This window comes from Dermacentor variabilis, chromosome 8 (genome assembly GCF_050947875.1).
Source record: "Dermacentor variabilis isolate Ectoservices chromosome 8, ASM5094787v1, whole genome shotgun sequence".
Classification (NCBI taxonomy): Eukaryota; Metazoa; Arthropoda; class Arachnida; order Ixodida; family Ixodidae; genus Dermacentor; species Dermacentor variabilis.
This window is the reverse complement of record NC_134575.1, coordinates 105042489-105058318: the sequence shown is the minus strand read 5'-3', so window position 1 is coordinate 105058318 and position 15830 is coordinate 105042489. Positions and strand designations below refer to the sequence as shown.

General features: G+C 46.4%; 1 protein-coding gene across 9 annotated transcripts in view; it reads left to right on the top strand.

Moving 5' to 3' along the window:
• Nucleotides 1-15830, top strand: part of LOC142590505 (uncharacterized) — a 141422-nt gene that overhangs the window by 1377 nt on the left and 124215 nt on the right. For 8 of the 9 annotated variants that reach the window (XM_075702675.1, XM_075702680.1, XM_075702678.1 and 5 more), the window contains exon 3: nt 6450-6647. In XM_075702675.1, coding sequence (XP_075558790.1) covers nt 6450-6647 — 198 coding nt within the window. Of the gene's footprint in view, nt 1-4213; nt 4637-6449; nt 6648-15830 lie in introns of those variants that run through there. The other variant, XM_075702677.1, reaches the window with a different exon arrangement.

Below are 15830 nucleotides of genomic sequence, written 5' to 3'. Positions count from 1 at the left end.
TGGCTCATTGTCGTAAGACTGAGTCTATGTCTACAATGCATTTGCTGCGCCACGAGCGATGCCTGTGAACGGTGGCAAAACTCTAAGTATAGATTAGGTCTCAAACACAGGAAATGCTAGTAGGCCGAAACAATCACATTTTTTTCAGCATCAGAAATATTTCTGCAGGCCTGCAGGTATGCCTGAATGTCTCGGTGTTTGTCTGAGTTGTGATCGGAAACTGTTGCCGCATTGTTCTTATGGTCATATATTATTGCAACTTTGCTACTTGCTCTGGGCTTTATCTGTAACAGTGTGGTGTACTCTGCATTTCATTCTGGCATGGACATGTGGCTGCTGTGAAATATTTTGAAGTGAATTTCTTTGGCCCTTTCGACCATTTTCGTTGTTAGTTGGACGTATGTAATGGTCGGGGGTCGGACTTGGCAAGCAAAACATTTGTTCGCTCTTTTACGTTTTCATTCGATTGTTACTTTCTTCGTTCACCTGCTTGTTTATTAGGGTTATTCGCTTACATTGACAATCATCGTGTATGGTCTCTGCACATTTTTTCTTCACTCAGGCACCAGCAGTCTTACCAACAAGAGCTTAGGGCCTGCACTCTTGCTTGCTAACGTTGCGCATCTTTGATCAAGTTTTGTCTCACCTCCGTTATTACAGCAAGTCATTTCTTGAGGAGTTGTCTGCCATTGTTCATAACGTACAACAGGGTTGAGCATTGCCATTACCTCGCATGGCATATCACATCATGGCAGATGTGTCAAACAGAAGTTGTTGTGTTGTATGTGTTAAAACTACAATCAGATTATGAGGCACGCCTTAGTGAGCCTACCAATGTTAAGCTATGGAAACACCGACGCCAACCACTGCAAAAAGCTGCTGCTGCTGATTGCCAGGAAGTTTATCAGGTGGCTTTTTAAAAATTTTGCTCAAGTAGTGACCGACAGAAATGCTGCCGCCAAGCTGCTTATAAGCAAACCACTGTCTCGAAAAGTTCTTAAGTTATAGTCGAACTTTCTGGAAGCAAATCACTGTCGCAATCTTGCTGTGCATCCCTGAAGCACAATTTGTAAGTGACGGAAGCAAAGCCGGCTGACCGCTGAAATATTTCTCTACTTTTGCCTCCTCCTTTCCCTGCTTCCTCCATAGTTGTATCACTGTATCAAGCAAAGTCCCTTGACCATGTTCTGCAGCAAAGGTGTTGTGGATGGGTTGATGAACACTGCCGAGCCGGATGTCTGCGAGATGCAGTCATCAGACAGTGGTGTGGAGACTTTTGACGAATCCTGTGGTCATCACTGTCGAAGAGTAATGAGCTGGGAGGATTGAGGAGATTGCTCCTTGAGCATCGTGTCATTGTTTCTGTTGTGCTCGGCTTCATTGTGGCTAAAGACGGGAATGTCGTCCGTGAGGTTGACGACTCCTGTTATTCTTCTCAGGATTTCGGGCATTTGCTTTTTGAAGTATTTCGGTGCTGACATTATGCTGGTCGAATGGGAGTCTTGTGAAGTGCAAGCGCCCAGTTGGCATTATGAATGTCATCAGCTCTTGGCATGTCGGGAAGAGAGGGATTTGGTGGAAGCCGAAATATGCATCTACTCTTGAAATAACTTGCCTCACCTACCTGCTAGCTCACCCTTTTCCGTCCCTACGCATCCACCCAGTGATACTTTCAGTGTTTTCCGTTTACATAATAAAGTTTCTTCATTCTTGAATCAAATATGCTTTGTTTACTTCTTTTTCGTCTTTTTCGCATTAATTCATAGCGTCGCCTTGGTGCAAAATAATATTGTGCCGAAACGCATTCGATGCGTCAAAGCTGCCTGCTTTCTTCATGTCCCACTCATGTTCCTTCAAACAGAAAGGTTTTTAATGTATATGGTTAAAGAAATATACTCACTAAGGCATGCCTTCACACTCTTCTTGGGAACGGTGAACTGAGGAGCCTGCCCGCCCTGAGCTACGGCCACTGTGGTTGTGGCAGCCATTACTTCATACCACCTCAGCAATGCTAAAGCTGATCAACAAAAAGGACAAGCAGGAATTTGGAGCATACCTCACTTCACTGTGCACGTTTTTTTAAACCAACTAATCCTAACAAAATTTTCACTCTTTGAAAATTCGCCAAGTGAATCTATTGCTAAAAACTTCAAAACTGACTACATGACGTTGTCAAAAGACAGCCAAATGCGTATAAAAAAGCTAGGAACAAATTGCATCAATGGAAACCATAAACCTGCTGTCATGTCGTAATAACACACAAAAATGAAAGTAGGCATGGCGTTTCATTCACATTAGAATAAAGCCGAACCCAGTTATAACAGTATTCAAGTGCCAGGAAAATTCTGTTGTTTACCGAATAGTTGTTGTAGGGTTGAATGAAAAAATCAATATAGGGGGATATGAGAGCTGTTGTGAAAAAACTATAATGGGGAGTAGGCCGGCGCCCCTCCCCACCACGTTCCTCCATGTGACTGCTGAGTGTGTTCCCTCATTTAACTGTTTCCTTGGTGCTTAGATCGCGTGCAGTAAGCCGTGGCTGTTGGTGGTAAAGAGCCCCTCACCTGGCCCCAGAGCAAATTTTGGTTATATGCTGAAAGTTGTTACATATCCTCTAGGGAGCGTTCTGCCGCACAAATTTTTGAAATCGGCTCATTAATAGCTGAGAAAAAAATATTTCAGTGCCGCGAACCCATTTATCCAGAAGGCGAGCTCCACTGCATAGCGAGGCACTCTTTCCACTCACTCCATTTAGCCTCTGCAAGCGAAATTTCTTCCCTGCATTCTCCCATACCGGACCTCAAGGATCATGTGACGCATACGTCACGGGCGCTGCCTTGATTTTTTTTTCTACCTTTATTTTTTTTCGTCGCTATGTATTTCCGCTGACAGTGTTGTGCGTGAGCTGTCGTGGTGTCTCATTTTGTGCAGCGCACAATTTTGCACGCTGTGCACAAGGGCACATGACTTGCGGTATAATTCAGTGCTACACGAATACTGAGTCTGAACAAGCAGATCGCAGCGCGTGATCACGCACTGGAACATGGTAAAAAATGGCATAGTTCCAGTACCTGTGCACGTGACGGCATGATCATAGGAACAAGCAGATGAAGTGGAAGTACATCTCTCTTGCTTCGGTGCGAAGTAAAACAAAAAAAAAAAAGACATGCAGATATTCTATCTTTGTGTTTTATTATTTCTCTAAACTTCAGCTCGTCAATTCAAGCAACAGATCATACAATTAACAGATGTTGCCTTGAATAATTCTCGAAGTCAGGTGTCCCCACGAGCGATGTCACCCTGTGGACATGACTACGTAGGTGCTGGGACGCGACTCCATCACTGTCCAGCGTGGAGTGTGGTCGCCGCGAGAGAAAGGGAAAACGGCATTCGGATTGAAATTTCAGAACTTTCCACGACGCATAGCGACATTATTCTTTGCAAACATGTTCGCTGGTGCGCATTGTATGCCCTGCGCTTGTCAGCTCAAGATGACCAGACCTGGTGAGGGGCCCTTTAAAGAATGGCACTGCTATAACAATTGCAAAGATGGGTCATGGGTGGCAAGCGATACGCAAGCTCTGCCGAGGCATCACTTTGGTAGCCCTAAAAAAGGCCTTTTAAATAATGCAAGAAGGTTGTCGCAACAGCGTGTCAGCTTGAGAAATCCAGAAGAAATCCTGAGGCAAGATGGCCACAAACATCTCGCCACATACCGTATTTACACGATTGTAAGTCAACTCGAATGTAAGCCCCCCCCCCCCCCCCATATAGCGTGACAGGGGAAAAAAAAGCATACCCGAGGGCACATTCCATAACGCAAATTTATTAGTAGCTGACATGGTTACTGGACTACTCGTCTTAACTAGTGCTGCCATCATCAGCTCTGCTACGGTCCCACAACGCTTTGTCGTCCAGCGAAATTCCACATTTGGCAAACGACCGTATCACGAAATCTTGTGGAACAGCAGCCCATGCCGAATGCACCCAACCACACGCAGCCGTCAGGGAAGCTCTTTTGACAGGTCAAGTTGGCGTAAGTTCGCGGTCTTCTGCCGCCAGCCACTCGTACTCACGGCGGAGCAGGTCATTAAAAGGCGACTATCCAAGGTCATTAAAAGGCGACACCCCCCCCCCCCCCGCCCCCCATAAGTGTTGTGTGCACTGTAAAACTCAAACATGTTGAAAAACCTTTCCGAAAAGCGAACGAACACGCGGCATAGCGAAAAGCTACGGGTAGGGCCATAGAGCAAGCATAAAATTGTAACTACGTTGTAGCTTCCGTTGGTCTCGCTTTTTTGGCGGTGCCATGTTTTGGTTTCGATTGTAAGTCGACCCCCCTTCTTCAGATTTTCAAATTTAGAAAAATGGGTTGACTTACAATTGTGCAAATACGGTACTTCTCACTGGCTTGCACGAGGAAACCCTATGTCCGTCAGCCTTGGAGGCTTTACACGACGCTTACTGACATCCTTCTCCAAGGCTTCTCCAGGTGCTCCACATAGTGCAGCGAAGGTTCCTCTCGAAAACGAAGCACTGGAGGGACTGAATCATCTTCCAGGTGTCCTGTGAGGACAACACTGAGGCAGCCTGCCCTACTGCGTCATCGCACCCGTCATTGCCGTTGCTGTCTGATGTGAGCACGTTCGCGACAACTGCCTCATCGGTTAGAAGCACCCAGTTTCCAAATCTATAGCTGTGCGTTTATTTTTCACCAGCAACGTCGTGCATTGCTGGTGATCAGTGGGCAGATCAGCCATCTTCCGTTTTGGTGATGAGTGAAACGAGGCTGAGAAACCACGTGGCCAGGAACGATTTAGACAGAACCAAGAAAAATGAACGTGAGAAATTGAGCTGTTTACAGACACTGCGCTGAATGAGGAGCCAGTGAGCAATTCGGGAGTAGCGCAGTTGATGCGGTCAATTCATGTTTGAGAGATTGGCATGGCGTAGAGCTATGAGCGCAGCCCATTCACGTTCGGAGGCGTGAAAGTGCGACGGGTCAGCGATGCTTAGAGAAGGCTGGAAAATGAGCGCGTGGTGGCTGTTGGGGTAATGGACCATTATTCAGCGGCTCAAATTTCTCATTTTCCTTCTTTCTTTTCAAGGATTTCACATTTCACTACCAGTTCGCACAGACACCCAGCAGCCAGGCTTCATCATTATAGCCGATAATGGGGCATAGGGGCATTGTAGTAAGCAGGTTATTTCACCATGGAAAGCATATTAAAGTTGACGGTGCAGCAGCTTCTGATTGTTATAACCGATATATTGTTAAAACCGGTATCGTTATAAGTGGGTTCGACTGTACTACTGGTTGCTTCAAAGGAAAATTTTGGAATGAAGCAGGCGCCCACTTTACGTTGCGCCTTCAGTGCATGTCATGAGCATGCAAGCAACTGCCTGTGCAATGTGTAGCCAGATGCACCGTTGTGCCGACACAACGTTGTCAACAGCGTCATTCCGGCTCGAGCTGTACAGTCGCGAGCGCCACCACGCGGCGCCCGGTCGCAATGCATGGCAGCGTACTCCAGCGTACTCCCAGGCAAAGTTTTTAGAGGAGGTATCGGTCAGTGCTACATGAACAGTGAGGCAGACCCAAGCCAATCGCACGCTGGAACACGCTTGAAAATGACAGTTTCATTGTCTGTGTGTGTGACTGAACGATGCGGGAATAAGCCGACGAACCGGAAGTACACAAAATCACTGAGAGAGGCTAGTCAGGGTGATTGAACAGTGGCACGTACTGAGGGCCTCATACCCAGTGACCCAACTTGGCATCAAGGAAGTTTGTTGAAGAGCAGCACATGCCCACTGTTACATGCACAGTGACCCAAGTTGGCATGAAAGAGAGTAGGTGCATACACAGACGGAGACCTACCGCTATCTGGGTGAAATTCTTGAATAATGCCATTGCATTAAAAATGAACTTTGGGCAAGCAATGTAATGTGTAGGGAAGGTAAACAACAGCCTGTAAGGGTTATTGAATATGTACCAGTGGAACTGACATACAATCGTAGACACCAGACAGGTAGTGTGAGGAAATAGAACATTTGCAAGCACAGGATATTATCAGCTGGCACAAGGGATGAGGTGATTGGAGATCCTACAGTAGACATTAAATAGGCTGATTGCAATAACCTTAGGATGTTGTAATCACTTTTCATTAGTTGTACTACACCAGTAGCTTTAAAATGTATGAGACGAAAAACTGTCTGAGATGCGTTCTGCTGTCATAAGCCTCCCACAAAAAAAAAAAAGGTTGCCCTGCTTTCGAGTATTCAATGTGGATTGTCCTTTGTAGCAGTCTAGGAATACTGAACCAAACAAGGTTTTGTGTTGCTTGGCTATGAATTGTAAAGTGCCCCTGCATTTACTTTATTGTGTTATTTACTTCGTGTTCTTGATGCTGTAACAGGACTGCAATCATCCCAATTATTTCTTGCAGGCCTCACAAATGCGATGAGCCTAGCTGAAAGCATCACTGCCAAAACGGCGTGCCACGGCCCTTCCAAGGTTGCCGGTCAGGTCGAGGTTGGCATGCAGTGCAGCTTGCCTCTGGCTGACAAGTCTGTCGGGTGCTCGTTGAAAGCAGGGAGCGAGTCTAAGAGCGTGCAGACTGTGGATCGGTTATGCTCCACCTCAGGTGGGCAGTGACAAACATTTCTCTTACATTTGCTTACAGGTGTGAGTGTTGTAAATTTTGAAGTCTGCCTAGCTTCGTATGGCATGCTCAAATGTGTATGATGTTCTGCTGCTGAGGACAGATTAGCAGGTTTGTGATTTTTGTCGGCATACTGATTGGGGCAAAATGCTCTACTGAGCACATTGAAGCACCTTAGCTGGTATAGCATAATCCATAGCCTTCTTGTCCTGGTGTTGTTGTAGCTCTTACGTTGCTCTACGACAATTTTACACCCAGTGAGTCTCTTACTTATGTGTATGCTGGTTTATTAGTGTAAGAATGTAAATATTGATAAATGCGGCACGTCTGTTGACCCCTATGTTTAGGTTAATAAAGTTCAAACAAAATTTTTTAGTGCAGTCAACTATAGAACATACCTTGTTTCATCGATATGCTCATTCATTGAGGGAGGCGAAAACTGCACGGGAACTGTCAGGATTCTTGTCCTGGGACACCTTTGAGTCACAACATCCCACAGCACGTCATCGGTGACAGGATGTCTACCAACTGGGAAAACCCGGAATTCTCAGGGATTTTGCATAGTCTTGAAATACTCAGGGAAAACTCAGGAAATTTGTGCTTATATCTGGGAAAATTAGCTCTAATTTTATTGAAAGGGAACGAAAGTTGCGTGAATGCTGGGTTGAGTAACAGGAATCCAACGAATCATCATTAGATTGCTCTGTTACTCTGTAACGAGTAACGAATTACTTTGTTCCTCTGTAACAACATGGCGTCATCAAACAACGATGCCATTTCGTCGGCTGGAGGAGTTGCCAGTGTATGGTATATGACCGATTTTCTGGACACCCTATTTTTGGGACATGACCGATAATTAGGACGGCTTCACAGCACCACCACATACTCTAGAGTCAATGTATAAGAACGTCTGAAATTTCGAATGAAAGAAGCCTTTGCCGCCCAATTTTCCAAACTTTTTGCTATGACTGCAGGTCCGAAACAGCAATAATCAAAACCACCACCACTGCCATTTTGATTATCTCGCCACTTGAAACCAGCGCTCTTGTGCGCAGATCCGCTGGCAGCCGTAGCCACCACTGCGGCAACACTAGGCTGAGCTGCTTCGATGTTCGATATTAATTTTTTTTTACGTTCTGTGCCATGTTTTTCACTGAAAGAATTCACCGCTGTCGGCAATAGCACCGACTCCGGCGCATTGCATAATGTCGGTTCCGGAAAGTCAGCTCCGCGTCTACACAGCAGTTTTAAGCAGTGAAGCATATACAAAGTATTGCTGTGAAGCTTAACAAGCGTGGGAAGGGCCAATTGTCATGGAACACAGTATGTATTCTTTAATTATACACATGTACACCTGCCATCTACTGTCACCTTCAGAGCTTTTTTGGACGTGCCTGTGGTAATTTGAGCCCTTAAGGACAGTGAAAGACATGCATTTCTTTTTTTCGGACCGCCTGATTTTTCTGCCGTTGACTGCACAACTGACCAAAAGGATGCTTCCAATTTTCCATGAGGCTAATGCATGGCAGGAGGAGGACGAGAACAGAAAGGACCGATGCATTGAGGAATGAATAGGAAAGGAAGTGTGCCGTTGCTTCTTCGAAGGAGCTTGAGCTCAAAAAATAGTGTTGGCTGATGCCGAGATCCAGGTGTCCCTCATCCAAACCACTGAGACATTATGCATGGGCTGAGGGTAGGTTCGCACAGTTGAGGTTGACTTTCCAGCTGCAGAAAGAGAATCGCACTTGTGAGAAAGTTCAGTCCCCATACCGATGAGCTTGCTGTCAGTTGATAGAAATGGCTCATATTCGAAAATATTGGCTTCTGTATGCATCTATCTTTATTTGTATTTGGAAATGTCCAACTCTATTTGCAATGGGCTTTACCATCTTTTTCGTATTTGCACTTTTTCAAAGATATTTTATTTGCTTTGCATTTTACCAACGCCTTCCTTCCATTTTCTTTTTTAATGCAGTAAGCACTACTCTTCACTACTGAAACTAGATCAAGTCTTTCTTTTATTTTTTAACATGCTTACTAGAGAGTGACACGATCAGGCCACATGGTGTCAGCTCGTATTGACACAAAACAGAGTTCTTTGTCACTCAGCGAATTTTGCAAGTACATTCGGGGAAAACCTGGAAAACTCGAGGAAATTTGGAAATGTCAGCTTAGTAAACACCCTGGGTGATGACTAAGCAGGACTAGGTATGCGCAACACTGTCATCAAGCAATGAGCAACATGCACTGGGCACCTGAGGTGCACGCCAGCAGTCACTTCAGTCGACTTGTAGTCATCTTGGGGTGAATGCTGGCCATACACTCGTTTTGATCCTCTCCCGTCTATAGCAGCTGCAGGCTTTTTGCAGAGTGCGGTGGCCGATGGGATCCCTTTTGTGCCACCAGTTGGTTCCAGCGGATAGGTATTTTTCCGCACCACGCTTCTTACAATGTGCTACAAGCTACCGTATTTACATGATTGTAAGTCGAGCCCTCCATAGCGCATGGGACAGGGAAAAAAAAGAATACCCGAGGGCGCATTCGATAATGAAAATTTCCCCGCAAGCAGGGGTTTGGTGTGTTGATACACCACGTACCCGAGCACACGAGGGTTGGACCCTCCTGCGTGTAGCCATGCGCGGCTTAGCCGTGTCTGGGGAAAGGGGGATCCTGGGGGTTGAGCCGATGCTGGGTGTTTGGACCTTTAAGGCCCCCCGGCGGAGGCAACACACCCCTTTGGCCCCTGCTTCACATAGACGGCACCCCCGGACTGACCCACCTGGGGGAAATCGGCAGTCGCCTTTTCCTGTCTCTCTCTCCTCAAACCTTCGTCTTTCCCTCCCACTTTTAGTCCTTTCCTGTCTCCTTCTCTCTTCTATTTACTTCCTTTCTCCTTGGCGGCAAGGGTTAACCCTGTGTGGCTATCCAACCTTGGGTACACCATATTCGATTACAGTGATGGCGTACGACTGGTGTCGTGCAGACTTGTATGCAAGCTCTGCCGCGTCCCCTCGTTGGGCTCCGTGGTGGGCGGTCGGCGCTTTTGCCGAATGTATACATATTTTCATGGAAACTTCTTTCCCCTCCCTTGTTGATCGCCCTCAGAAACGAGGGCGCACCGAAGATGTCTTTGTAAGTTTTTTGGACACCAAATCCAGGATTTTCCCCTCTTCCACGTTATTCACTCTGAAAAGCCAAACAAAGCAGTCCGAACCATTTCACCATTCCTTGTCTCAAAGTCCTTGACTGATGTTTTTGGTCCAGGTTACAAGGTGTCGAGGATGGCAAGCGGTGACCTCCTCATGGAGCTCCGCGATCTGAAACAATATGAGAATCTACAGAAACTAGTGTCATTTGGGGAGACTCACATAACAGTAACGCCGCACCGTACAATGAACACCACCCGTGGTGTTGTGTCGGATGATGATTTGCTTGAGCTGACTGAAGCGGAACTCCTGGAGGGCTTCAGTGAGCAAAATGTTATCAATGTCAGAAGAATAAAGATGAGGCAAGATGGTAAAGAGATCCAAACCAAGCACCTAATAATCACCTTTGGTTCAAGTGTCCTGCCCGAGTCAATCGAGGCCGGGTACATCAAGCTCCGTGTCAGGCCGTACGTGCCCAATCCACTCCGATGTTTCAAATGCCAGCGCTTCGGCCACAGTTCGCAGAGCTGCCAAGGCCGCCAAACATGTGCGAAATGCAGTGCCCACGAACACACCTCTGAAGCTTGTGAGAATGCTCTCCACTGTGTAAACTGTGATGGGGAGCACGCCGCATACGCACGCTCGTGCCCATCCTGGAAAAAAGAAAAGGAAATTGTAACAGTTAAAGTAAAGGAAAATATAAGTTTCAAGGAGGCACGCAGGCGGGTATCGTACCTGCCCAAGATAACCTTTGCCGATGTGGCGCGTCAGGGGGCAGCATCACAACGGCCTCCGGTGGCTGTCCGACCCACAAGCAGTGAGTCGGCAGCTACGCCATCTGCCCCCGCGGCGGTTGCAGCTAGCGCTGCTCCGCCAACCCAGCAGACGTGGCCGTCGACCCCGAAGGTAAGCGCAGCCAAGGCTGCCCCAACCTCCGAGGCCCCTTCCAGCGCTGGCAACGGCCAGCGCAGCCAAATCCCTCAGGGAGCCCCATCGACCTCCGGGCTGATGGTCGCAGGGGTCTTGCCTTCCGGGGCAGGACTCTCTCGGAAAACCTCTCGCTCGCAAGAGCGCTTGTCCGGCGTCTCACAGGAGGCAATGGACACTACACCTGTCCTCAAGGCGCACCAAACGCCTAAGAAGCGCCGAGACTCGCTCGAATGCTTCAGAAAGGGCAAAACCCCTATTACAGGGCCCCGAAAGAGCTCTGTAATCTAAGGCATCACTTCCATTTCCTTAAACACAGCACCAATTTACATTAAATATGGATATACAAATCATTCAATGGAATATCAGAGGTCTTCTCAGGAATCTTGATGATGTGCAAGAACTCATCCATAAACACAATCCAAAAGTGCTGTGTTTAAAGGAAACACACTTAAAATCAAAATACACAAACTTTCTTGACAGTATGTTACTTCTCGCAAAGATCGCGATGATGCTGTCGCATCATCGGGCGGTGTTGCAATTTTAATTCAAAAAAGCATAGCGTGTCAACGTTTACAGCTACGAACGACCCTTAGGCAGTGGCGGTTCGAGTTGTTCTGCTAAACAAACTTATCACTATTTGCTCGCTTTATATACCCCCACATAACAAACTAAGCAAACATGAATTTCAGTCCTTTATAGATGAATTGCCAGAACCCTGTGTGGTTCTTGGCGATTTCAATGCATAACTACCTGTGGGGCGACCCTCGTATAGATGTGCGAGGACGTCTTGTTGAACAGTTTTTTTTTTCTTCTGGTGCATGCCTGTTGAGTAAGAAGGAACACACATATTACTCTCTTGCAAACAGAACCTATTCTTCAATAGATCTTAGCATAGTCTCCCCGTCTGTACTGCCTGAACTTGAATGGGAAGTTACCGACAACCCTTATGGCAGCGACCACTTCCCTATACTGCTAAGATCACCTAAAGAAAACGAATATCCACCACATGCTCCTAGGTGGAAGATTGAGACAGCTGATAGGGAGAAATTCGATCTCTTACTAGTATCTCATGGGCTGACATGTCTTCGTTAGGAATTGATGCTGCAGTGGAGTTTTTTACAGCCTTCATAATAGATGCTGCATATAAATGCATATCACAAGTAAATGGATTGGCATGTAAATGGCATGTCCCGTGGTGGAACGACGATTGTAGGATCGCGCGTAAGAAATAAAACAAAGCGTGGGGGTTGCTATGCGCCTCCCCCACTGCAGAGAATCTTATCAATTTAAAAAAAGTAAAATCCCAAGGCAGGCAAACCCGCCGACAGGCCAGAAGAGAGAGCTGGCAGAAGTATTTATCAGGTATCAACTTGTATACAGATGAGGCCAAAGTCTGAAACAGGGTTAATAGGATAAGAGGGCGACGAACATACTCCCTCCCTTTGGTAAACACACAAGGCGGTACCCTGCAAGACCAGGCAGATTCACTTGGGGAGCATTTTTAGAGCATGTCAAGTTCAACGAATTATTCACAATCTTTTCTCAAATATAAATGAATAGAACGTAAGCCATTCACAAGAAAAAGTCGAGAGAATGAGCCTTATAGCCGTCCCTTTAATATTGCCGAGCTGAGAGCTGTCTTGATCACATGCAAGAGCTCTGCACCAGGACCTGATAGAATTATGTACGACATAATTAAGAACGTACACACTGATACACAACTGACTTTACTTGCACTTTTCAACACTATTTGGGCTGCTGGATATCTTCCACTTGCATGGAGAGAAGCGATTGTGATTCCCATTCTGAAGCAAGGTAAAGATCCTTCGTTGGCGTCAAGTTACCGCCCGATAGCCCTGACAGGTTGCATTTGTAAGCTGTTTGAGAAAATGATTAATCAGCGACTCATACATTTCCTGGAATTAAACCAAATGCTTGATCCCTTTCAGTGTGGCTTCAGAGAAGGGCGGTCCATAATCGATCACCTTGTGCGCATTGAGGGAAATATTCGCGACGCCTTTCTACATAAACAATATTTCCTATCCGTATTCCTCGATATGGAGAAGGCGTACGACACAGCGTGGCTCTACAGAATCTTGAGTGACTTGTCAGGAATGGGCATCCATGGCAATATGCTCGCCCTAATAGAAAGCTATTTGTCCAACCGTACATTCCGCATGAAAGTCGGGAGTATACTTTCACGTCCATTTATACATAAAACTGGTGTACCCCAAGGAGGTGTGCTCAGCTGCACCCTCTTTATAGTTAAGATGAACACACTCCGTGCTTCATTACCACCAGCTATTTTTTATTCCGTCTACGTAGATGACATACGAATAGGTTCTAAATCCTGTAACCTTGCAGTGTGCGAAAGACAAGTACAGCAGGGATTGAACAAGATATCTAATTGGGCAGACGAAAACGGGTTTAAAATTAACCGCCACAAAAGTTCTTGTGTTCTTTTTACTAGAAAGAGAGGCCTGGTTCCAGATCCTTGTGTTCAACTCTGTGGACATCAAATGCCTATCAACAAAGAACACAAATTTTTAGGTATTATACTTGACTCCAAGCTTACTTTTATACAGCACATTAAATACCTTAAAGAAAAATATCTAAAGACAATGAACTTGCTTAAAATTCTATCCCACTCAACATGGGGTAGCGACAGGAAGTGTCTGATGAATGTTTATAAGAGCTTAATTCGATCATGATTGGACTATGGTGCCGTCGTATATAACTCTGCCGCTCCGAGCGTACTAAAGATCCTAGATCCTGTCCATCATCTAGGTATCCGCTTAGCCACTGCGCTTTCAGAACAAGCCCGATTGAAAGCTTATACGCGGAATCAAATGAATGGTCCCTCCATCTATAGAGAACTTACATCAGCCTTACATATTTCCTGAAAATACACTTGAATCATCAACATCCATGTTTTAACACTGTTAACAATATGACCTCTACTACACTTTTCCATAATCGTCCCTCTGTAAGAAAGCCTTTCTCGCTTCGTGTGAGGGAGCTTAGTGATGAAATAGATGTCCCACTCCTCGAGCTTCGCCTAATGCATCCAACAAAGTTCTTACCACCTTGGGAGTGACAGGTCATAGAATGTGACATATCCTTTTTAGAAGTAACAAAGGACGCACCAGAGATCGAAATACGAACTCATTTCCTAGAACTCCAGCACAAGCACTCCTGCGCAGAGTTCTACACAGACGCTTCGAAGTCTAACGCCGGGGTGTCCTATGCTGCCGTCAGCCCATCCTTCTCAGAATCTGATGTACTACATCCAGAAACAAGTCTGAGGCCTGCACATTACTGTCTGCTGTTAAGCATAAAAGAAAATCAAAACTTCAAAAGTCAGCGATATATACAGACTCCCTAAGTGTCGTGAAGGCCCTGATGTCACTCTATACACACAAAAATTCCGTCTTGTGTAAAGCGTACATATCTAACCAGCATATCATTATATGCTGGGTGCCTGGCCATAGGAGCATCGAGGGTAACGTTCTGGCGGACGAGATGGTCACGTCAATCGCATCGCAAGCTGTTAACCCTACCGCTCAGGTGCCTGTCGCAGATCTGAGGCCTTTCTTGCGAAGGAGGCTGTGAGACCACTGGCAACGCATGTGGGATGCGAAAACGGATAATAAGCTCCACCTGATAAAACCACAGTTAGGATTCTGGCCCTCTGTAACAAAATCACGCCGTACAGATGTCCTTTTCTGTTGTTTCAGAATAGGACACACATTTGGCACCCATAATTTTCTACTCACCGGAAGTGAGCCTCCAACCTGTGGTAGATGCGGGGAAAGGCTGACCGTACTCCACGTCCTCCTGGAGTGTCGGGAAGCTGAATCTGAAAGAAAGAGACATTTTTCCTAAGCATACCGGCAGCACATTCCTCTTCATCCTGCAATGTTTCTCGGTCCAGAACCGCTTTTTAATACAGACACAATCCTAGGTTTCCTCAGAGATGTAGTCCTACACGTTAGTAGTCTCATACATTCATAGTGCTTCCTCTCTTTAGAGGATGCCGCTGGGATAGTTGTACTGTATAGCACGTGCCTCCGGGCCCTTGTGTTTCAAGGGCTCTGGTGAGGCAGTTGTGCTGTAGCTCCTTCTTACCTCTTACATGTTCCGCATACCATATCATTCTTCCGCAATGTAGTGTAAGGCTCATAGTACTCATCATTAGTCATCATCATAATCTTATCGCATGTCGATTTTACACACTTTACAGCTACTAATTTTAGGCCCCTCTACAGCCACGTCATATCAATTTCACAGAACTCGTCATTCCACCGCGAAATCAATAACACTGTCTTGGCGCTCTTTGACCATACCTGGCCCTTGCGCCACTAAACAACACATTCATCATCATAATGAAAATTTATTGGTAGCTGGCATGGTCACTGGACTACTCGTCTTGACTTGTGCCATTGTCCTCACTAGTTCTGCCATCGTCATCGCTGCTACGGTCCCACAGTGCGTCGTCGTCCAGCGAAATTCCACACTTGGCAAATGACCGCACCATGTCGTCTTGTGGGACAGCAGCCCACGCCGAATGCACTCATCTACACGCAGCCGTCAGGGAGGCTCTTTTGACAGGTCCGGTTGGCGTAAGTTCATGGTCTGCTAGTAGCCACTCATACTCACGGCGGAGCAGGTCCTTAAAAGTCGAAGATCCGGGCTTGTCTCATGACCATGTCGCACTTCACTGGCAGGGAGCGATCATGCATTTCAGCGACGTATGCCGCAAGCTTGCAAGTGTTCTGATTTCGGCCCGTGGGAAATTCTTCACTTGCCCTCACAGGTGAAAATGTTGCTTCGCTGCAGTCGCCACTCTCACACCACCTGTTCAGAAACATCGAACTTGTGGCCCGCTGTGCAGTGATTTGTTTCTTCGGCGTAAAGGACTGCAGCCCTGTTGAACGCTGCTGTGAATGAGCGCCATATGTTTAGTGCGCCAGGAGTACTCATGATGAACGAGGAAGCATGGAAGTAGCACCACAGGTTGCACGTGAGCGGTGTCTGCTCTTCCATGAACTATCGATACTCCCTGCAAGCGCCGCAGTTCTGGGAGTGT